Source organism: Myotis nattereri (genome assembly GCF_964212035.1).
Source record: "Myotis nattereri genome assembly, chromosome: 5".
Classification (NCBI taxonomy): Eukaryota; Metazoa; Chordata; class Mammalia; order Chiroptera; family Vespertilionidae; genus Myotis; species Myotis nattereri.
Genome location: NC_138080.1, coordinates 22,749,394 through 22,773,116, shown reverse-complemented (window position 1 = coordinate 22,773,116; position 23,723 = coordinate 22,749,394). Strand labels below are relative to the sequence as shown.

Sequence of the window (23,723 nt, the reverse complement as noted above, 5' to 3'; positions counted from 1 at the left end):
GCTCACTGAAAAGAGCCAGCAGGCTGGATGCTCCCAGGGTCCGCCCAGGGACCCCGCACCAACCCTGCCTGTTGCGAGTGGAGGCCAGATGCGTGCAAGCTGCAGCTGTGGGGCAGGCCCCCATCCCAGGGGGTCTCGGGGTGACTGGCCTCGTGGTGCAGTGGGATGACCAGGTCACCATGGGCCAGATGGCGCTTTGATAGGTCTCAACACACTCTTCAGAGTTTGCCCTTCACCTTGGAGGCTGGGTGGGGTAGAATATTCAAGACGAATAATGCTGCCAGGAACCCTGGGCCTTCTTAAGAAAGCTCCTTCCTGGCCCTCGGTGTCTGGCCCTTTCCCACGTTGGGTGCACTTTATGGCAGGATCAGGCCAGGCTGTTCCTTAGATCTACAGGGTGACCTTGGGCTTGCCTCAGAACCCCTCTGGGCCTCAGTTTCTCTATCTGTCAGTGAGGAGCATTGGGAAAATGAGCGGGGAGAAGTGTGAGCCTGTCCCTGTCCAGGTGCCCACTGTCAAATCCCTTTGGGGGCACTCTGGCCACCTTCTCTTCTGTCACCAGGTGTCCTGGCTGGACACGGAGGTGTGTCTGGTCACCCAGGAAGGACGGACGCAGAGGGCAGCAGGCGTGGGTGTGTGAGAATCCTTGGGCAGACAAGGACGCCGCCATGCTGGGCACGGCTGAGTCATGCTCCAGCGGCGCCTTGCCCCAGGGTGCTGGAGCTGGCGCCACCCTGGGTGTGGTCACCGAGGCTCTGGGCAGAGCAGGCCTGGGTGGTCTGGGGTGGGGGGCCTGGGTGTTGAGGGGCCAGGGACTCAACTCTGAGATGCTGAGCCCCTCGGCTTCCCGGCCTCCCCCTGGCCTGGGTCTGGTGTGACGATCCAAGGCTGTGGTCACCCACCCTGAGAATGCCTTGGGGAAGCCAGGGGACCCCAAGTCTTGGGTCTGGCAATTATGGGAGGAGGACAGGGCGTGGAAGCCAGTGACTGCCCTTCAGGCCAGCAACCCCAAAAAGGTCGACCAAGGCTGGGACATGGACCTATCTGAGGATAAGGCAGAGGTGGACCTGGCATAGGATGCCCTTCAGGGCTCACCACGTGGATGTTAGGGTACCCGCCCCTGGCAATGCCCGTGACTGGTCTGGGGGAGATGAAAGTTTAAGGCAGGAGTTGCAGTTTGGTGTGGCCGGGCGCAGTGGGGGCTGGGATGTGACTTCCATGGTTCCCCTATTTATAACAAGTGATTCAGTCCTCACTTACTCACCCCTTCCTGAGCCCGCCCCCTTCCCCCAGCCCTGGGTGGGCAGCAGGGCCCACCCACTGGACTGTGCCCTGCCTTCCTCCACCCTGGTGCCAGCCTCTGAGGGCTGCCCGTTGTGTTGTGAGTGTTGTTATGGTCTCGGTGTCGGGATGGGGGTAAGGGGCGGGGGGCTGGTGGTCAGGCGGCCCTTGGCTGGGCAGCCCAGGTTGGCGGCTGGCTCTGGGGCCCTAGCCAGAGGGCCTCTGCGGAGAGTCTGGGCCCATTAGGCAAAGCGTTAGTGACAGGCTGGGAGGGCGGGCGGTGGCGGCGGACAGGGCGGGGCCTGCAGCCCTTGGTATTTTCCGATCCCAGCTGCTCTGAGAGAGAGGGTGGAAAGTATTTGGGGACCAGGCTTGGGGGCGGCGGCGGTGGTGGCGCCCCTGGCGGAAGTGGCCCATATTCATTCTTGGAACACAGGGTGGCGGTGGGGGCGACAAGATGCTGGCCTGTGTCTCATGCCTCCACGCCCTGTCTGCAGTGCATTCTCAGGCACACGTGCATCCATCTGTGAGGCCCGGGGCCTTCGCTCCCCTCATGCCTTCAGCTGCCAGGAGCTCGGCCCTCCCTGGACACCGTCACCCATGAGCCTGAGAGGCCAGCCGTGGGGAGCGGGGGCCCTGGCTCCTGGGCACCTGCCTCGTAGTGTCCCCTTCAGGAGAGACCCAGGCCGATTGTGGCTGTGAGGATGGGGAGTGGCCTTGGCCCCATCCCGGGGCTCTGTACAGGGGAAACCCCACAGGAAACGGGCCTGGCCAAATGGCCGCCCTTCCCGTTCTCGTCCCTGGGACACGATTGTGCTGTCTCACTTCCGGAGGAGGCCCAGGGAGGCTGGCCGCCCTTCGAGGCCTTCTCTGTTGCCGGTTGGTGCCCCCAGGCCCTGAGGAGACAGGGTTGGACTGAGCCCAATGGGAAAGTGGGTGATTCGTGTATGTGTGTGTGTCTGTGGGGAGGCTGGGGGTGTGACAGAGCCTGTCCCCCAGGGGTGGACACCGCCAGATCTGGGTGCGGTGGTCCTGCCCCGTGCGGTGTCCTCATTTTCATCTTCCTTCCTGTTTCTGTCTGGTCTGTGATGACAGTGTAGCCCCATCCAAATTACACAGGGCACTCATGGGATCCTTACCACCCCAGTGTCCCTCCTTTGCATATGGGGAGGTGAAAACCCAGAGAGGTTGAGTGACCTCCCCAGAGTCACCCAGCTAGGAAGCTGCAGAGCCTGGGATCAAATCCCACCAGCCTGGCTCTATGTTGGAATCTCCTAGCCACGGAACCCCATTTACTGAACACAGAACTAGTCTTACCCCCACCCCCCATCTCAAAGAACCCGGAGCTTGGTTTATTTTGTCATTTTTTTTTTGTTAATCTTCATCCGAGGATATTTTTTCCATTGATTTTCTTTTTCCTTTTTTTTTTTTTTTTAAGAGAGAGTGGGAGAAGGAGAGACAGAGAGAAATATCGATGAGAGAGAAACACATCGATTGGTTGCCTCCTGCAGGAACCCAGACCAGGGCCGGGGCCAGGGAGGAGCCTGCAACCGAGGTACATGCCCTTGACCAGAATTGAATCCCGAACCTTTTGGTCCACAGGCCGACACTCTTTCCACTGAGCCAAACTGGCTAGGGCTGGAGCTTGGTTTAAATGCTTTGCCGTTGATGTCTTGAAATTCTTAATTTCCGAACGAGGGGCCCTGTGTTTTCATGTTGCGGGTAGCCCCACAAATTCTGTGAGCAGTTCTGATGCCAAACACTTGCTGAAGGGCATACACACTCTTGGTGAAACCTTATTGTGCTACAAGGTAGATAAAAGCCCTTGGCTCCATTGTACAGATGGGGAAAGTGAGGCTTGGTGGGCCTTTGGGAAACAGCTGAGTGGGGCTTTGCACTTCGAGCCTGGGTTTGGTGCTCTGGGATACGCATGCCCAGAATGGATTGCTGGGTGTCTGCTGCTGGCATCCGCTCTGGTGTGGCTCAGGCTAAGGCCTGGCTGCCGAGGAGACGGGACCACGGGGGGAGGCCCTGGTGGTTTCCTCCTACCCTTCATGCTTCTAGGAAGTGGCGCCAGCTGGGGTGAGATCACTTCCTTAACTGCCTGCCCGCCACCTCCTCGGCTTCCTCTCCCCATGGCCCCATTTAGCCTGCCCAGGGCTCAGTGGTGATCATGGGGAGGAGGGGTGGGAATGGGCCAGTGGAGAGGTGGAGACCTGCCTCTGGCAGTCCCTGCAGCCCCTCTGGGCCTGGGACTCTCCTGGCATCTCTCCCTCTCTGAGCCTGGGACAGTGGGCATGGCTGGGTCGGAGGAGTCCAGCCTGGTGGTCCCGCTCTCCATTCAGCTGCTGGTGCACGTGGGAGAGGGTGTCCCTGCAAGGCCCCAGAGGATAGCAGCAGTCAGGACCGGGAGGGCAGATGTTCTCAAATCTCATATCTCCTTTGCTCTCTCCCCCAGGTACCAGCTGATGGCCCTGTCCAGTGCCTCCCTACCCCTGTGCCATGGCCGGCTGGGGTTCCTGGGGATGGGATTTGCTGCCTGTCACAAATCACATTGCCAGGGATTTCCAATCGACCCTGAGCCCAATCTCCGGGGCCGTCACCATCACCAGCATCAGCACCACCACCACCACCAAGGACACTGCCAGGGGATGAGGTGGCAGAGAGGCCCTTGCTGCCTGCATCTGGCCTGGGCAGCAGGGCTTAGCTGCTTGTGAGCAGGGTCTGCACCAAGTCATGTTCACAGTGGCTAAGTTCCGCCCCCCGGAGCCCTCATCTCCGCCAGCTCTGCTGCCTCTCCCAGCCTGTTCTGCCGCCTGGCTTCCCTGGGCTCTGCCTCCCGTGCCTACTGAGCTGAAACACAGTTGATTTGTACAGACTGGCTCAGTTCAGCAGGAACAGGAGTCAAGCCCCCTAGGAGCCTGTGGCCCCTGCCTTCCCTGGATGGGCTGATGTCTGGGGGAAGAGAGGAGGACCCAGATCTACACTTGTGTCTGCGGAGGGACTTGGGGAGGGTTGGGGCGGGATGGGGTGGGTGGACTCAGCGCCTGCTCCAGGCCCCCTCCCCCAACTCTGCTCTTGGAGACCCCCACAGTCCTCCCTCCAGCTGGGCTGTGTTCCCGAGGAGGACAGTGGGTGGCCCTTCCATGAAAAAGGGAAGCCAGCTGTGTCCCCGCCTGGGTGACCCTCTGGGCCTGGAGCCTTGGCCCCTCCTCTCCCAAGCCTGGTGGGGGCACGGGCTGGGCCACACCTTCCCAGCAGCCAGTTACCCAAGAGGAAACTGCCTTGGGCCCTCAGACCGTTAAATGCCAACTCCAGACTTCCGGAACCAGACTGGCCTGACGTGAACGTGCCTGACCCCTTCCACCTGGGTTCTGCAGCTTCTGTCTTGAGGGAGGCGCCGTGACACCCACGGGCACACAGGGTGGGCATGAGGCCCCTGTGGAGGACCGGAAGGACACGAGCAGGCCTGCTCAGTCCTGGGGTGGCCCCAGAGCATGCAAGAGCAGCGTGAAGCTCCAGGCTGTCAGGCTGGCCCAGGGTGCCCCTTCCCCACCTCTGCCAGGGGCAGACACAGGCTTGGGGCGATCTGTGCTGTGTTGTGTTTAGTGTCCAATTAAATAAAACCTGCCCCGCCTTATTCCTGAAGGTCTGGTGGTTTGTGACTCTTGCCTTTCATCCCTGGAGTTGCAGCGTTTTGGGTGAGGAGGTTGAATCAGCCCCAGTTTAACTGGCCCCCATGCTCCTGGCCTCACAGGGTCCCATCGCCTCTGCACCAGTTCCGAGGAAGGTGGCAATTTAGTTACCAGGGTGGACGGTGCCTTGGGGATGGGAAAGTGACCTTGAGGGGTGTCCTGGGGATGGGGGAGTGACCAAAGGAAACCCTGGACTAGAGGGGACTGACTTTTGGGGGCCGATGTGTTGACAGGGTAAGCTTTTCTAGAGGGACCTAGATGGGGTGATGATTCCATCCCGGGGCCAAGGGGGGATGGACCCCAACCTCAGGTGGTGGTGGTGCAGGCTGACCCCGAGCGTTCAGAGATAACTGGGACCTGGGGTCTTGAGCAAGTGGCATCTGGGGGGTGACTGAGACATGAGGGAGACCTCAGTCGGGGGTAACAATCGGGGTGCCTGGTATCCAGATGCTGGTGGCGACTTCGGGCTTGAGGTGTGTGCATGAGGAAAGGGGGACACTGGGTGACTTTGAGAACCTTAGTTAAGGGGCGCCCCGGTCTGAGGACAGCAGTTGGAGGCGGCTGGTCCCAGGCCTCCAGGAGGCGCTCTGGCGCCGACCCGGCCGCCCTCACATACCTGCGGGCACACGCGGGGCGGGGCGGGGGCGGGGCCGCCTCCAATGGGCCCTCGCACAGGGCGGGGTCGCGGGCCAATCACAGCGCCCCTCTGGCGCCGGCCCGCCCCGTCTCTCCCGGAAGCCTGTCCCCGGCGGCCCGGCTCTGACCGTGACCCACACCGCCCTTCCTTCTCTAAAGGCCGGCGGGCGCCGAGGGGATTCCTGCTCCTGGGGAGCCGCGAGGGCCGGTGAGCGGGGGCCCGCGCGCTGTCCCCGCGCCCCTCTCTGGGGGCTGGAAGGCTCATCCGCGGGGTCGGCGCCCTCACGGGCCGCGCCCACCGCCTCTTTTTGGCCAGAGCCCCACTCTTTGGGACATAAAGGCAGTGTCCCCACCTTTGGGTGGGGATGACTTCCTCACCCAGCTGCACCCAGCACCCCCGGCCCCCCCCCCACCCCCCCCGTCTCTTGAAGACAAGGATCCCGAACAGCAGGCATCTGGAGCCAGGGCGCCCCCTAGTGGCGAGTCCCAGCAGCACAGCAGCCACGCAGCCCAGCAGGGTCCGAAATCAGACTTTTGTGTCTTCCTGAAATGGATGCCCTTTCCTTAAACTTTGGAGCCCCCGTCTTCTCGCCTGTAAAATGGAAATGTTCCTGCCCACTCCTGTGCCCACAGTCGAGGCTGGAGATTTCCTATGGAGAGAAAGGCGGAGGGCCCTGTTTGGGGGTGGGCGGGCAGGGAAACACACACCCCGGTCTCAAAGAGAAAGCTGTGTTCAATCTTTAAAAAACAAAAAGGAAAAGGAAAATACATTATACAGTTCAATAAATAGAAAAAAACACAGTTATAAAATCATGTGGTCTTTTGTCCTTAATTACAAGAGGGAAAGGATGGGGGGACAGTAGGGAGGCCAAAAGGACAGCAGCTGGGGCTTAGACAGAGGGCAGGCTAGATGGAGAGGAAACGGAAAGGGAGGGCAAGGTGAAGGGGCGGAGAGGGAGACAGGAGGAGAGAGGGAGAGGCAGAGCCAGAAGATGCCCAGAGGCCAGCCGCGCTTTCCTTGCCGAATTTGGGGTGGGGAGTCCCTGGCTCCCTGTGCCGTCTCCAGGTCTGGAGGACAGTGTGAGCGTGGCTCAGTTCCTGAGTTGTATGTCCAGTGACTAGCAGGTAAGGGGAGGAGAAGCAATGACCCCTCCTCCCCCTGGTCCATCCTGGGACCCCAGTACCCACAGGAATGGGAGTCCTGGCCGGATGGGGGTTGAGGTATGTGGCCGAGGCCTGAGGCCTCTTTAAATCCTTCAGTGGGGATGAGCCATTGGCCCTGGCTGGATACCCTGGAGGGGGCTCCTGAGGCAGTGAGAGGGGGGTACAGAGGAGATTTAGATGCTTTAACAAGTCCCCTGGCCACCCAGCGTAGGGTGTGTGTGTGTGTGTGAGGGGGGGGGGGGGTCTGCTACATTGACTGAGAGCCAGTTTCTGGAAAGTCCTGCCTCCCAGTTTCCTGGAGCCCAAGCCAGGCCTGTGAGTTTGGGGAGGGGGAGCTTGCTATTGCTTTTGGGGTACCCAAGTGAGGCCATACCAGCTACCCCCCTTCTAGGCCCCTGGTGGTGGTATGGCTTCTGATCCTTGTGTCTCGCACACTCGCTCGCATAATCCTAGGCACGCACGTGGCAGGACACCACCCCCAATCCCACGTCCAGCTGGGGGGATGGCAGGCAAGACCACCTGGCTCCAGCGGGGCTCCTTCCCTGACTCAATACTGAGATGCCCCTGGACCTCCCGTCCAGGCGCCCGATGCAGAGTGGGCGGCACAGGAGCAGGAGCCACGGGCGACCCTGCCCACCACCTGCCAGGCGCCCCTCAGCCGAAACGCTCCCGCACCAACAGCATGAGCTTCTTCTTGCCCTTGTACGTTTGCTTGAGGGTCTCCAAGAACTGGGTGAACTGAAGGTGCCCGTCAGGCGCCAGCAGGAAGGTCTCTCGGGCCTTGCCCAGGAACTCGATGAAGTCACCATAGTGTCGTGGGCTGATGTGCGTGAGGCGGGAGTGGCTGGTGTTGATGTAGGCTGCCACCGCAGCGTCCAGGAGCTGGCAGAGAGGCGCCCGGTCGGTGCCCAGTGGCTTGGCTGCCCGGCGAGCCCCCAGGGGACCCAGGCCGGGCGCCGAGAGGGTCCAGCGGCGGAGGATGTCGGACAGCATCGGGGCGCAGTGGATGCTCCGGATGATGAGCGGGACAATGGCCGAAAGCTCGTGCCGGCCCAGCGAGTGGCTGAGCGAGCAGGCCCAGAGGACGTCATTGACAGCGGGGTGGCTGTCCTGGTTAAAGGCGATGCTGAGCTGTGCCAGGGCCAGCGTGGCCAGCTTGTAGGCCCGCAGAGGCAGGCCGCGGTGCTCCATGTAGCGGGCCACGGTGAAGAGGTGGGCATGGCCCAGGCCGCCGGCCGCTGCGTCCAGCACAATCTGGTAGGCCGCCTCGAAGGCTGCGTGGTTCTTCTCACACAGGGTGAGAGCGGGCAGGGCGCAGTTCTGCGGGTCTTTCATGGCGCACTGCAAGGCCAGGGCGCGGGCGCAGGCCCAGAGCTCCTCCCGCCGGGGCGCATCCAGCTGCAGCCGCAGTAGCGTGGCGTGGGTGGTGCCCGTCACTGCCACGATGGTGGCCGCCTCCACCGGCGTGAATAAGGAGAACCAGTTCTGCATGATGTTCATCAGAGCCTGCGGACCTGGGGAAGGCGAGATGGTGAAACGGGTCAGGGAGAGGGGCCGGAATGCGGACATGTGTCCACGGGTTACCCCAGTATCTCCATCCCCAGCAGCAGGGCTGGAGACACATTCCCTAGCTGTTCACCCCTGCTGTAGCCTCCCCCTCCCAAAAGAACAGGGCACAGCAGGCCCCTGGGACTGTGTATGTGGGGGGCTTTGGTGCCAATGGCCCTCTCCAAGCCATTTAGCTTCTGTCCAGCACAGTCCCTCTGCCCAACATTCCCTCCGGGCTTAGCTCTGAGCGCAGGCTCGATGGAGAGGAAAGTCTCTCCTTCCCTCTTGTGCCCATCTGGTTCCATGAAGAGATGGGTGGCAGGTCCCCTTGGGGACTCTCACCAATCTCCGTGGCACAGCTGACCAGCCAGCGCACCATCTCCCTTCGCCGCCAGGTCATGGTGCTCAGGGTCATCCGCATCACCTGCAGGGGTGAAACGGGACAGAAAGAGGTCACCCAAAACTTCAGGCTGGCTGAGGGAGAGAGACTGGGATCCTTAGGGGCCCAGGAAGACAGAAGTTAGGGGCTGACTCAGTGAGCCATACAGTCTGGGCAAATGGCTTCACCTCTCGGGAGTCTCAGTTTACTCATCTGTAAAGTGGGGATAAAAATCTTACCTACTGCATAGGGTTGTGAGAAGTGAGATTACGTAGTAATGCTCTTTGCACAGTGCCTGTTGCCTCAAAGTGCTCGGCTAACGTCAGCCAGTACTATTACTGCTATTGTTGTTCTGTGGAGGCCCCCATGCATCCTACTCTGGACAAGAAGCTGACCCATTCCTTCTCTCCAGAAAGTTCCATGCTTCATGCCCACACTTCCCCCGTGATCCCCAACAGAGCACCTGCTGCACAGGTCCCACCTTCTTCAGCTCTCACCCCCAATAAGCACCTTCCTTGCTGGCCTCTCCCCTCACGTCCCATCCCCAGTCCTATCTGGTGGGCTCTGCCTTCTGGAAGCTCCTAAGCAGAGGGTCTCCTGTCTAGAGCTCCACCCTTGTCCTGCCCCCTCCACATCCCCCAATGACTCCAGTCCCCTCAGGAAATTGTTTTTGGCTAATTCTGCCCCTGAGGGCCCCTTGCTTTCTAGTTTACCTGGGAAGATCCCACCCCACCCTGCAAGCCTGCCCCAGGCCGTACCTTATTCCCTCATTTACTAGGTCACCCTCTGAGGCCCTGCCTACTACCTCCACATCACACAGCCTGCAGCTGGCTCCTCACCTACAGGCTACACCCAAGCATGCTGGCCTCTGCCTCACCAGAGCCAGATGGCCTGGCCCCTGGGGGTGGCCGGACACTCCGCCACAGGCCCCATGACTGTCAACCACAGACCTCACCCCAGAGGCAGCTCCTCAGCTTCAAGACCTTCCTCCAAACCCAGACCCTCAATGGTGACTTCTAGGCTGGGTTCCCCTGAAGCCCCACCTCTTATTGGCAGGCTTTGCTGTCCCCCCCGCGCCCCCCCCCCTCCCCGCCTCAGCCCCACCCACCCATGGTCCTTAACCTTAAGCACACCAGCCCCAGGCCTCATTTCCAAGGCCAGAACCCCTAGGCTCTGCTCCCTCTGTGGCCCACCCTCTCACCAGCAGGTTCCAGGACCCTCCTCCTCCTCCTCAGCCACACCCTCAGAGGTAGATTCTCACCTTCAGACTCAGCCACTGAGTCTAATTCATAGGCCCACCCCACTGATAACCTCATTCTCCCCCTCCCAGAACTTACAGACTCTGCCTTCCTGTGGCCGCTCACATCCTGGCCCTACCCACAGGCCGCACCCCCGTCCCCATCCTCCCGGGGGCCCTCACCTGCAGGCCCAGCTCCAGTGCAATGCCCAGCAGGGTGGTGTCCGGTGGTGTGCTGGCCGGGGTGGCGGTCTTGCAGGCATCCTGTGCCAGCTTGAAGAGCAAGGCTGGAGAGTGGATATTCTGCTGGATGGAGCCCAATACTGTGTGTAGCCATTTGGGGTCTCCTGGGGGAAGGGGAGGGACATTGGCACCACGGTTACACCAGGCAGTTCATGCAGGTTCCCTCCACACAGGTGCACAGGTGTGAGCATGGAGGGTCACGAACCTGGCAACCATCTGTGAAGACCCCGACCACTCTTTGCACTCCCACCCCCCTTCTCTCCTCTGCCTTCCTCTGCTTCCAGTGGGAAGAAGCCACTTAGGAACCTGCTAGATGCCTAATGGTCAAGAGGATGGATTCTGGAATCAGAATGCCAGGGTTCAAATCCCTGCCTTGCTGTGTGACCCTGAGCAAGTCACTTCACCTCTCTGTGCCTTGGCTGCCCCATCTGTGCAATGAGTAATACTAATGGAATAGTAGCTGCCTCATAGGGCCATACCAGTAAAGGCTTTAGCATGGCAAAAGCTACACGAATATTAATTTGTTTGTTTTAATCCTCACCCGACGATATTTTTCCATTGATTTTTTAGAGACAGTGGAAGGCAGAGAGAAATATGGATGTGCTTTATCCTCCTTGGCGCACTTGTTACCTCCCCACTTACTGCATAACTATCCTCTTCGCCTTGTTTATTGTCTGTCTGCCCCACTAGAATGTAACACCACAGGGCGCGGGATTTGGGAGTTTTGTTTACTACGGCATCCTTAGCCCCTGCCCCAGTCTTGGTCCATCTAAAAAGTGCTCCAGGAAAACTAGTGGAATTTGATAAAAGGACAAGAAAGAGGGAGGAAGGAACAAAGGAGAGGAGGAAGGAGAGGCAGAGGACAGGGGGCGAGGGCGGCGTCCTCCTCACCCTTGGCCGCGGTCAGCATGCTGGAGGCCAGCTCGCACTGGCGCGTCTCCAGGTGGCCCAGGATGAACCAGCGGGGGAAGCGGTTACTCATGACGGAGTCCAGTGGGTTGGGGTGAGGACCGCCCGCCGGAAGTGCTGTCTCCAGTACAGGCAGCCTGGGGTGAAGCAAGAAGACAGCCCATGGTGAGGCAAGGCCTGAGTCTCCATCCTTCCCAGGAGAGAGGCCTCCGGCCGCAGCTGGAGCCTCCCCCCTGAGGCAGCAAAGCCCCGAGCAGCCAGGAAGATGGGTGTGTGCGCACGATGCTCACTGCAGTGTTGTTATGTCCATCACTCGGGGTTTGGTTAAATAAACAATGCTTTTTTCACGTACCAAGGCCCTGTGGCTGATAAAGAGATGATGGGATTGTGTCTCCTGAAAGGATTTTACAAAATTCTGCTTCTGTGATCGACGGGTACACGTGTGAAATGATAAAAGATAATTCACTGTAATGTTGTTTTTCTCAACAGCATAAATGTCTATCCAGATTGGTTCTCTTAGGAAGCATCCTCACGGTGGTTCATGTGCGATGTGGTACAACCAAGCCTCGAAGATACAATGCGCAGTGAAAACAAGGGGCAAAGCTTAGGCACAGAGCGTGTCGTGTCATCGGCGTAAAAGGAGGACCAACTTCCAATTTCCAATGACAGATTTGCAGAAATCTCAACTCTTCATAAGACAGTGGGAACAGCCCTGGCTGGTTTGGCTCAGTGGATAGAGCGTTGGGCTGCGGACTGAAGGGTCCCGGATTCGATTCCGGTCAAGGGCACATGCCCAGGTTGCAGGCTTAATCCCCAATAGGATGCATGCAGAAGGCAGCCGATCAATGATTCTCTCTCATCATTGATGTTTCTATCTCTCTCCCTCTCCCTTCCACTCTGAAATCAATAAAAAAAAAAGTGGGAACACTGCTTAGGTATGTTGGGACAAACCGGCCTAGAAAAGTACTCTTTTTTTTTTAAAAAAAAATGTCTTTCACTGAGTTTCCACAGAGCGGAAAGGAGAGGGATAGAGAGCTAGAAACATCAATGAGAGAGAAACATCCATCAGCCGCCTCCTGCACACCCCCACTAGGGATGTGCCCGCAACCAAGGCACATGCCCTTGACCGGAATCGAGCCTGGGACCCTTCAGTCTGCAGGTCAACACTCTATCCCAGTGGTTCTCAACCTTCTGTTCCTTTAAATACAGTTCCTCATGTTGTGACCCAACCATAAAATTATTTTTGTTGCTACTTCATAACTGTCATGTTGCTACTGTTATGAATCGTCATGTAAATATCTGATATGCAGGATGGTCTTAGGCGACCCCTGGGAAAGGGTTGTTTGACCGCCAAAGGGGTCGCAACCCACAGGTTGAGAACCGCTCTTATCCACTGAGCCAAACCAGCCAGGGCAGTACTCTGACTTTTGTTGCCAAGGGAATGTCTCTCAAATTCAAAATAATATTATACACTTGTTTAATAGGAAGCCTGGAATGCCAGCGCGAGGTCAGACTGAAATGTCAAGGCTGTGAATGTGGGAGGAGGATGGGGCTGTGAGCCTGCCTCCCATCCCCCAATCCTTCTGGCCCACCGGGCAGTCCCCAGCCATTTGCCTGTCCTTACCTCATGGCCCGAAGCGCCAGGCGGTAGGCCAGGTCGGGGTCGTGGGGTAGCAGGGCGGTGAACAGGTAGCACGCACAGGTGTGCATGGGCACGCTCTCCCGGAACAGCACTTCTCCGAAGCCGCTGAAGGGACCCCCTGCAGGGACAGCCTGAGCTCAGCCCCCAGGTGGGCTCACTTCTGTCCTTCTGCCTCTCCCCAGGCCTCTCCAGACCCCGGGCTGAGGAGGGAATGGGCAGACCCCAGGACAGAGTGGCAGGGACTAGGGGCGGGAGAGGTCCTGGGCATGGGGACACCGGGCTGAGACAGAAAAGCCCTGGGAAATTCGAAAGGAGGAAACCCTGGGCAGCCCTGGGAGGGCAGGTCTCAGATGCAGAGTGAGGCCTCATAAGGCAGGACCGTGGGCAGAGCCAGTGAAGTCAGCTGGGCATCAGCGACTTGGCTCACTGACTCCCAGGTGGGCAGGGAGCCGGACCGCACCACTCGCAGCAGTTACCGGCTGCCAGAACGCGCCAGGGATCTCATCCTTTAGGAAATGATGAGGGAAAGGACCAAAAGACCGAACACCGGGCATGGGGCGGGCCTTACCGTCCAGGAGCAGCCCCGCCTGCTTGCGCAGCACCTGCACCAGCCGCTCGTCCAGCTCCACCTCCTCCAGCAGCGCCAACAGCTGCTCCTCGTTGCGCACCACCTTGTCCTGGGCGTACAGCCCCTCGGGCAGGGCCCGCTGCTGTCCCAGGCCCAGCAGTGCCACCTCCAGTGCCAGCGCCAGGTAGGACTCCCCAGAGCTCCCGGGTACCTGCACGTGCTGGTAGGCCACCTTCCGCTTCTCGGGGCCCGCGTCTGTGGGAGACCGGCACTAAAGATGCTGGAGGGGGACCCCTTTTCTGGGACCCCAATGGCCCTTCACACCAGGCATGGAGACTGAGGGTACATGGTATAGGGGAGTCCAGCTGCTCCCAGCACCGACCAGGGGCTGGGCCATTTTCAAGCAGCAGATAGGCTTACAGTGGCCGCACTGTCAGAAGTGAAGCCCACTGGCTCCTTGCACTAAGAGAGGCGGGGAGGAGGTTACAGCTAGGGTGAGGGTGTAACCTCGTTTTCTAGGGGTACTGAGCCAGGGGGCTTAACCAGAGAGGTAGGGATTGCCCCACCTCCTCCAGGGGACCCCAGTGTGGGTACCTGAGTAAAGGGCAAGGGTATCTTCCTCCAGGCGACAGGCCTCCAGGAGTGCCCTGCAGAGGCAGCCGACGGGGTCCAGGGGGTGACCCACCCATCCTTCCGTGTTGGTGATGCAGGTGGAGCCTTTCTGTAGCAGCTCTGCAGGCCGGAAGTGGGGCTCAATGCCCACACATCCTCTTTAGCCCCTGGGGGGCTTTCTCTCTCTGAACCCCCAACCAGCCACCCAGTGCCTGCCCACCCAGTGGTCATCTTCTCTGCCCCTCGCTCTCTGCAGCAGCGGTCACCTCTCCAGCCCTCTGGCTTCCTGTCCCACAGCCACTCCCAGGCCTGGCAGGACACCCGGAGGAACTGGGTACGACTTCCAACCAGTGTCACTCCCCCTCCCAACCCCTAACCCCACCACCTGAGAAGCCAACCAGCAGCTTCTGGGTTTCTCGTGCGAACTGCCCCGTGGAGGCTGCCGGCTGCTGCGCTGACTGTGCTTCTGAAGTTCAAGTTCTTGAACTCAGGCAGCGGCTTCCTGACTTTAAGTCTGCATCCCCTCCAGTGGCTTTGTGAGCCCTCGATCCCCTGCATTAAATTCCTGTATGCTCAAGACACCTATGGTGGTTTGGTTTTCCCGGTGGGACCTTCAGTGGTACCCACAGACCCCCTGGGTTGCCACAGCCTCCAGCAGTTGGCACCTGTGCCGACAGCCCCAGGACCTCATGATAATATTGGCGCCCACCTTTTTTCTGCTGCTTGTAGCTCTCCAGCTGATGCCGCCGCTGTAGCCGGAGTGTGTTGACGATGGCTCCAGCTAGCCGCAGGGCCTGGCGGGGGTATCCATGGGCACGCAGGGTGTCCACCCGGGCACAAGCAGTGGGGAATGGCTCCCCCAGCCAGAGGGGGCGGCCCTGGGGGTCAAAGGTTGCCTTGTCGCTGCCCACATGGCCTGTGAGGCTGGGGCCATAGCAGTCACTGGCCAGGATCCTCTGAAGATGGGGGTCACTCCAATGCAGCGACCCAGCCTGCAGGGCTCGGCCAAACACGGTGTGGCGGGAACCTGCAGCCACCTCCTCCTCCGGGCCTGTGGGAGAGGTCCAGCATGGCCTAGCAGCGGGGTCATGGCCGGCTCCCCACAAAGAGTGCCACTTGGGGCTACACTCTGGGTGCACCGGTGGACATGTGCCATGTCCTTCCAGCAGCCTTTCCAAGGTGCACGTGTGGGTGTGCGTGTTGAACACCGAGGTTGAATAACTGTCTTTCTGTCCATCTTTCTATTCCTCACATTCTACTCTTTTTTTTTTTTTTAAATATATTTTATTGGTTTTTTACAGAGAGGAAGGGAGAGAGATAGAGAGTTAGAAACATCGATGAGAGAGAAACATCGATCAGCTGCCTCCTGCACACTCCCTACTGGGGATGTGCCCGCAACCGAGGTACATGCCCTTGACCGGAATCGAACCTGGGACCCTTCAGTCCGCAGGCCGACGCTCTATCCACTGAGCCAAACCAGTTAGGGCACATTTACTCTTTTTTTCTCTTTATGTCTCTCCCCATGCCCCCTTCCTCGCTCTCTCCTCCTGTCTCTTTCCTTTCATTCCTGCCTCTTTTTTCTTAATATCTTTCTTTGCTTGTTCCCCCCACGCCCGCCTCCACTGCCAGGAGGAGGCTAAATTAGGAGAACAGCCAGAACTACAGGTGTCTCAAGCATTCCACAGCACTGTCCCTTGGGCTCCCCACTGCCTTGCCCTGGGCACTCCCTCCCTCCTGGAGGGCAGGGCAGGCAAGGGTGGGGGCCTCCTCTTCCTCCCCCAGAGCACCAGATGGGGAGGTAGGGCACTGCAGAGGCCATGGTTTTGGGTATGGCAGGGACCCTTCTCCTACCTGGGTTGAGGGCTGCGGTAGGTTGCAGGCTTGGACCGTTGAAAGAGTAGTTGCCCTCTTCCAGCGGGCACACGTCCAACTTGTCCCACTTGCCAAGCAGCTGGAGCCAGCTCGCCCGCTCTTCCGGTTTACAGTGGGGGCTCAGGACTACACACACCCACAGGGCCCCTGGGGAGGGAGGTTCAACGCTCATGTCAGCAGTAGCGGCACCATTTCCGGACCGCCTGCCGCGTGCGGTGCGCGACTCTGCTCCACCCTCACCCGGGCCTCTGAAGTTGCAACTAATGGCCTCTTCACGTTACAGGCAAGAAAACTGCGGCACAGAGAGGCAAAGTCACTGGCTCAAGGTCACACAGCCAGGAAGTCGGAAGGATTCAAACCCAGGCCTTGGGACTTCTCTCACCGCCCCCACCTCCCCAGTGCTGATCGCCGCCTATCGGAGGTCAGCAAAGCACGGCCCCTGGAGAGTCCACCCGTTCTCCAACAGCCTGTGAGATAAACGTACTCTTACGCTATCTAATGGTGGTGACGGGGAAATCCACAGACTATTTTGTGACTTGTGAGATCCAAATAAATAGTGTCTGTAAAAACAGTCTTATGGGAATTCTGCCATGCCCATTCAGTTACGTTTGTTTGTGGCTGCTTTTCCACTGCGAGAGGCAAAACTGGGGAGTCGCTACAGAGAGCCGATGGCCCCAAAAGCTGAAACTACTGACTACCTGGTCCTTATAGAAAAGGTGTGCCCACCCCTGGCCTAACGGGTCTGCAGTATTTTCTCATCTGTCTCCCTACAGGGCGCCAGCTTCATGAGGGCAGGTCTTTAACCTGTTTCTTGCTGCTGCTCCAGCCATCAGTATAGTGAGTGCCTGGTACCTCAGAGGTGCGAATGAAGAGGAAGGACTCGGGGGCCAGACCTCAATCTCAGGGGAGGGCAAGATCTAATGCCCAGTCCTGGTGCCTGCCCCGCTCCAGGGCCGGGCCTTACCCAGCTCGTCCCACAGCTGCCGGCACTTGTCTGTCATGCCGGCGCCCTGCTGCCGCCACAGGGCCAGGCGCGGGTCCTGCAGAAACTGCTCCGTCATGAGGATCAGCATGCGCGCCCCGTTGGAGTCCCGCATTCGCAGCATTTCTCGAATCTGCATGGGGACAGGCTGGTGAGGAAGGGGTGGGGTGCTGGCACCAGTGTCTTCCAGCCCCCTGCAGCCCTGCTGTGCACGCCATGCCCACACAGCACCTTGCAGAACATGGAGCGCAGCTGCTGGCTGGCACCATAGTAGCCACCATTGGACAGCAGCTGCTTCACCTGCTCCTGGATTTGCTCCTCATCCAGGTGCCAGCAGTTGGCATCCTCAATGCTTGCACCTGCCGTGGGGTCTGGGGCACCTGCGGGGTGGGAAGGAAAGCTGAGGTTTGGGTTGGGGAGAGGGGGCCTCTGCCCCTGACATCATTCAGTCCTCCAAACCATCCTACCCATCCCACCTGAAAAACTACCCATCCGTCCGTCCGTCTGTCTGACCATCATCCCATCCACCCATCCATCCATCTCACCTAAAATGCTACCTACCTATCCATCCATCCATCCATCTTGCTTAAAACATCTCTAGCTCATCCATCCATTTACTGATCATCCATCTTACCCAGAACACCACTTACCCATTCATCCAAGATAATGGTCCATCCCACCTGAAACATCACCTGCCCTTCTACTCATCCATCCATGCTACCCAAAGCATCATCCACCCATCCACATCTAGACCACTCACCTGTCTACCCCACCCCCCATGTCATACTATGCATTTATCCATCCATATACCCATAACCCTTCGCATACCTACCCACCCCGTTAGTCAAGGATCCACCTTACCCATACTCCCACCTGCTCACCTATCTATACCCATCCCATTGGCCCACCCACCCAGCTACCTACCCATATTTGTCTTTCCAGCTAATCTGTACCAAACACTCAAAAATATCCACTAATTCATCCATTGATCCACACAACCGCACTATCCACCCATCCAACGAACCCCAACCTTCTATCTATTCTTCTTCCATCAAACCATCCATTCATATGTATCTCCCAAAACAACCACCACCCCATTAGTCCACCCATCTGTCCTACACCCACTTGATCCATCCACACAACAGTCCACACATATGAACACCTTCCATACATCCATTAACTGACCCCCAACCCATGCACCCATTGGTCCTCCCAATATTCCACCAAGCGTATCTGTCCACCACCGTCAGTGTACAACCCCCTCAATCAAAGCCCATCCCACCCCACCTCCAATTATCACCAATTCCCCATTCACCTACCATCCTACTTAATCACCTATTCACTCACCCACTCCACCTGCTTTTCCACACCATCAGCTCATCATGAAGAACTTCTGCATCCACCCACCCCCACCCTCAAGTATCCATCCCTGTCTCCACCTACTTATCATCCATCTATCTACCATTTATCCTGCTCCATTCTCCTCACCGTTATGGTTAGACAACACAGTCCCGTGTAGCCCCAAACCCTTCCAGAGTTCATGACACCTTGTCTGTCTCCCACCAGCACCCACACCTGACACCGACATACCCTTCATGTCCTTCACCCACCCACACTCAGGCCTGCACCTGTGATCTGGGACAGCCTCACCCCGAGGCCCGACCTCCCATTTGTTCCCTCAACTCTCGTTCTCTGAATTGGCTGATTTCAGCCATTCATCTGGCCAGGGCCACATCGAATCCAGAATCTCCCTCCTAATAGGTGTGTGTGCCCTGACGGGTTTGGCTCAGTGGATAGAGCATCAGCCTGCGGACTCAAGGGTCCCAGGTTCCATTCCGGTCAAGGGCATGTACCTTGGTTGCGGGCACATCCCCAGTGGGGAGTGTGCAGGAGGCAGCTGATCGATGTTTCTAACTCTCTATCCCTCTCCTTTCCTCTCTGTGAAAAATCAATAAAATATACTTTAAAAAAAATAAAAAATAAATAAAAATAGGTGTGTGGCCTTGACCTCAGGCAGTGGTATTCCCTCCACACCTGCTCATGGGTCAAGGGGACCTGAGGATTCTGTTCCCTTCTGTCACCCGGCAAGCGAGGTGGCCGTGAGCTGAAGCCTCGCCATCCTGATCAGACCGCAAGGTGCCCTTACCATGCACCAGGTTGATCTCGGAGCCCAGGAGGAGGATCTCGTCGGCCAAGCGCTGGGCAGTGGGCAGCACCTCGGTGTGGTGGGCGCTGATGAGATACTGCACGAACTTCTGCAGCTGGTCCCGGTTCATCTGGGAGAGCGTCTCGGAGATGGGGAGCCGCAGCTCCACCTGATGGGCGTGCCGGATGCGGTACAGGGACAGGGCCACCACGTGGGCGCAGTAGAAGAGGTCACGGTTGTCGCAGCCACAGCTCACAGACGTGATCTTACAGCGGTCGAAGCTGATGGAGACGTGGTAGAGGCGCTCGGGCTCCCCGGGGCCTCCGGGCTCCCGGATGTTCCCGCTCAGGTGGAACCCTAAGACAAACACCCAACCATCACCCCGCGTCACCCCAGAGGCCGGGGATGCTCCTCCACGGCGCACAGCAAGACCTGAGTGCAAATGTGGCTCAGTAACCCAGAGCAAGTCACCTAACCTCTCTGTGCCTCAGTTTCCTCATCTGTCAAATGAGAATAAACAGCAACATCCTCCTCCATAGAGTTGTAATGGGAAGTAAATGAGTTAATAGCTAGCAAGGGCTCAGAAGAACACTGTTGGCATCCAGTAAGGCCTAAATAAACGCACGTATACATGTGACCATAGAGGTGATATTAAAGATGGTTTTCTCAGTTCTTGGGCTACCATGGATACAGGCGGGGGTCTAGATGCCATGTAACTTCCTGGGAAGATGCCAAAGGCCTGTGACACTTGGGGGTGAGGGGCAGATGTGGCAGGCCAGGTCACCCCATCACCCCCTGCCCCTCCCTGGCCCCTGGGGAGCCCAGATGCCAGGCTCATCAGACTGGTTGGGCAGCTCAGGCCCCAGCCGGCCCCGGCTGCGTCATGCGGGGAAACGGCAGCTTCCTCATACCGCCGGAGGTGGCTGAGCCTGTGGCCAGCGGGGCCATGTCCAGGCAAGGGGGCCAGGGTTTAGGGAGGGTCATCTTGGCCAAGCCCCTGCCTCCAGCTGGGAGACGTGACCTCCCCCATGTGTTCCAGGACTAACCTGTTTTCTGGCTCTAACTGGTTCCCTTCTGAGCTCTTCTGCCTGAGGTCTAGAATCATCTTTCACCTGTGACTCTACAGCCCTGCTCCCTCCCCTCCACCGGACCCCAATACCTGAGGTGTAAGGCCACCCCTCACAGCTGATCCTAACCTTCTACCAGACTTCCACCTAAGCCTTGTTGCCTTAGGTAGGATCCCAACCTCCACCTGAGTTCTCTGCCTGAGGCCTCGTGCCATTCTTGCCTCTGGCTCTATTGGACCTCAGGCCTAACACACCCCTGGGTCTCGGGTCTCTCTGCCTGAGGTATGGAACCTCCCCTCATTTCCCGCTTAGATTCTCCTGCCCTCCTCCCCATCTCAGCAACTCTTTCCCACCCTCCAACTAAGCTGACTGAGCTGGCGCAACACCCTTCCTCCAGGCCCGTCAGCTAAGCCCGCTGCCTGAGGTCTCGGCAGATTCCTGCTCTTTATTCACAGGATTTCGTCCAACCTTCCCCAGAGATCCGGACCCCCCCACCCACCCTCCGGCCCAGGCCTCGCGGGAAGGGCGCTTACCCACTTGGAGCACGCGGTCTACGGCCCCACTCTGCAGCAGGTGCAGCCCTCGGGTGAAGGGCACCCGGGTGTCGTGCTCGCCCTCTGGAGGCTGGTAGCCCAGGGACGAGTACATACATATCTCCCGTTCGCTGCGTGGAAACGACCAGAACACAATGCGCTTTTGGACCGGCTCCGGCACCCGGGAGAAGCGCTCCTCGACCTGAAGGAAGGGCCAGGGGGTTAGAGACCTCAGCTTGCGTCCTGGCTTTGCCACTTATAATCTGTATGACCCTGGACAAGTCCCTTTGCCTCTCTGAGCTTCAGGTTTCACAAGCGTGATGGGGATACTCACAGCACTGGCCTCTTGGGTATCGTGAGGATTAAATATGCATCAATCTACATAAATTGCTTATAATAACCCCTGCCCCATAGTTGATGTTCTAGAACTTTCTGCCACTTTCCTCCTGGGTATCAGGTCCCAGGGTCCTGATGTAAGACAGTCCTGCCTCCTGAGAGGGCAGGAGAAAGAGAGATAAAAGTTCTAAGAATAGTGACCAGGGCCATATTTTCTCAGCCTATGCTATGCTAAAAGCTCTATGTATGCCATTTCCCTTAATTTTCACAGCAAAATCCCAATAATACTAATCACATTTACAGTCCGGGCCCCAGGAATCTCAGGCTCAGACATGAATGAATTCACTTGTTCAGTGTCCCAGAGCTGGTGCGCTCCAACTCCCAACACAGACTCTGTTCCCAGCTCCCAGGGCCCCCAGGAAGGGAGGGGTGCCCTAGCCACCCCCATGGGCTCTGGGCAATGAACCGAGCTGGACGAGCCTGTGTTCCAATCCAGGCTTGCTACTCACTGGCTGGGTGACCTTGGGCAAGTTTCTCAACCTCTCTGTGCCCCAGTTTCCTCCGAGTGGGAAGGAAAACCACAACTCCCAACGGGTTGCAGAAGATTCTATGAGCTTCTATGGGGCAAGAGCTTTCCTAGTGCCCAGCCTGGCCAGGGCAGGTACATGGAGTCCCAGATATGGTTTTAAGATTACTCTGGGCATCTCACACACAATGAAGGGGCAGGGGCCCTCCAGAGCCCCCAGATCGGGGTTTCGGGGAGGAAGTGGGAGGGCCAGTGACTAGCCCAGGCCTCAGGGACAGTTGGTAGATGACTAAGGAGGGATTTTCCAGGCCATGAATCAGAGCATGCTCCATCCACACTCAGCCCAGGCCCGTCAGTCCCAGCAGGCTTCCTAACTCGGGAGCGGCCAGGGGCAAAGAATGGCCTCCCAAAGCCGGGCAGAACCCGTGGGAGCTCATCGGGTCCGGTCTGGTCTGGGCCACATCTCCAGCTCCGGGGGCACCCACACTGAGGCTGGAAAAGGGGACATCAGGGCTCCAGCCCTGGGCATCCTGTCAGAATCCCAGAAGCCATAGAGGCGGGGTTCCAGGTGCACCTGTTCAGGTACCATCACAACACAGACCAAGACCAGCACTGCTGCCCACCTCCAACCCTGCTGCCCACCTCCAACCCTGCTGCCTACCTCCAACCCTGCTGCCTACCTCCAACCCTGCTGCCTACCTCCAACCCTGCTGCCCACCTCCAACCCTGCTGCCTACCTCCAACCCTGCTGCCTACCTCCAACCCTGCTGCCGACCTCCGGAAGGACTGGGATGGAGGTGGGGGGCAGAGAGAAGGGTGAGTAGTAGGGGGACTTGGGAAATCCCTGAGCCCATCAGGAGAGGCTCGGCAGCCCCAGGTGGGAGGTGATCCCAGAAAAACTGGGCGTGAGAGGGGGGACAGGACCTGGAGGAGCTTAAAGGGGTGTCTCAGGCCGAGATCTGCAGAAGTGGGAGTCCTCTACTGGGGGTACCCGGCAGAGATCCGGACTAGGGGACTGTGGGTCTCTAGGAGCTGTGCTCTGGGTGTCCCCAATGGGGCAACTTGTAGGAGCTAGAGAGGAGGATTGAATGGGGGGCTCTACTGGGGGATTAGGATGAGATGGGAAGAAAGGGGTTGTGAGAGGACCATGGGGAGGAGAAGGAAGTGTCAAGAGTTGGGATCTAGGGCGCTGGGGGCATCCCTGGGTCTTGTGGGCTGGAGGGCAGGGCTGGCGGGGAAGGGATGAGAGTGGGTCATGAGGTCTGAAGGAGTGAAATGGGAAGATAAGCGGGTGCCTCGGGGCAGGGTTAGGATCTCGGAGATTTCTCTCGGACCAGGGCAGGTACCGAGGCTGGGGGCTGGGCCGCGGGAGGGGACTACCGGAAAGGGGGCTGGGGGTGCGTCCCTCCCCCGCCCCTCTGGGTCACCTGCTCGAAGGCCCAGCTCTCGGCTACTCGCTTGGCGCTGAGGTCCAGCAGCGTCTCGGGTCGGCCCCGGCCGCGCACGGCCCCGGCCCCGGCATCGCGCTCCTTCGGTCCCGCGGGGCAGCTCCGACTCCGCTTGGCCGCGGGGGGGTCCATCGGCCGGGGCCGGGGCGGGTCCTGTTGAGGGGGGGTCGGTCCGATGCCCGCTCCGCTTCGCCGGCTCCCGCGACCCCTACCCGCCTTCCTGTCCTTCCTCCACGCTGGGCCGCACCCGGACCCCCGCTGCTCCCACCCCCGCAGCGCGCCGGGCCGGCCGGGTGATGCGGCCCCTTTAAGACTCTTCACAACAATGAAGCAGCTTCGGCCGCCGCTTTATCCTCCGCCTCGTCCCGCCCCCGCCGCCCTTCCCAATTGGCCCCCCCGTCGGCCTCCGAGGCTCTCCTCTGCCATTGGCGGCCTGGCCAGACCCGACTCCAAGTCGCCGCTGTTCATTCGTTGTTTGCGCCGCCTATCTTTACGGAGCGGCCCAGTAAGAGCGCCCAGCGAGAGGCACTGTCAATCAGGGAGCGCCGGAGGCCAATCAGAGTGGGAGGACTTCCGCGGCGCTGGCCTTATGCGAGTTTCGGGGCGGGCCTTGGGTTCATTCACAACATTCCTCCCCCGCCCCCCTCGGGCTGGACAGCGCGCCCCGGGCAGCTGGAGCTGCGCCCACATACGGCTTTGTTTACTGAGGGTCGCTTCCGGGCGCCGCGAGGGGACAATCAACACGGCTCGGCCGGGGAGCGAGACGGAGCGGCGGGACCCCCGCGCAGCAGCTCAGCCCCTTTTTCCTCTGGTCGGTGACGCGAGAAACTCTCAGCCCCTGGGCGCCGGGCCGTTTTGATTGATAGCTTTGGGGGGTGGGGGGTGGGGGGAGATCACTG

At 59.0% G+C, this 23,723-nt stretch overlaps 1 protein-coding gene across 1 annotated transcript; it reads right to left on the bottom strand.

The window, feature by feature from the left end:
- Window positions 1-6,339: 6,339 nt before the first annotated feature.
- On the bottom strand, window positions 6,340-23,191 carry ZSWIM4 (zinc finger SWIM-type containing 4). Its single transcript, XM_081093263.1, has 14 exons — window positions 22,804-23,191; window positions 20,515-20,716; window positions 18,915-19,271; window positions 17,000-17,148; window positions 16,751-16,901; window positions 15,766-15,933; window positions 14,624-14,965; window positions 13,897-14,034; window positions 13,303-13,557; window positions 12,717-12,852; window positions 11,075-11,229; window positions 10,124-10,287; window positions 8,667-8,748; window positions 6,340-8,290 (listed from the first exon to the last, which is right to left on the bottom strand). The coding sequence occupies exons 1-14, from the start codon at window positions 22,954-22,956 to the stop codon at window positions 7,431-7,433; spliced, it is 3,312 nt and encodes a 1,103-aa protein (XP_080949389.1). The 5' UTR covers window positions 22,957-23,191; the 3' UTR covers window positions 6,340-7,430.
- Between the last annotated feature and the right edge of the window lie 532 nt (window positions 23,192-23,723).

What these genes read in the sequence shown, in the direction of transcription:
- ZSWIM4 (XM_081093263.1), bottom strand. Translation starts at nt 22,956, where the DNA reads ATGGACCCCCCCGCGGCCAAGCGGAGTCGGAGCTGCCCCGCGGGACCG. An exon ending in TACCCTTGCCCTTTACTCAG is followed by an intron (nt 13,558 to 13,896) that starts GTACCCACACTG and finishes GGTCTCCCACAG; the next exon opens with ACGCGGGCCCCGAGAAGCGG. An exon ending in CTGGCGCTTCGGGCCATGAG is followed by an intron (nt 11,230 to 12,716) that starts GTAAGGACAGGC and finishes GCTTCACCCCAG; the next exon opens with GCTGCCTGTACTGGAGACAG.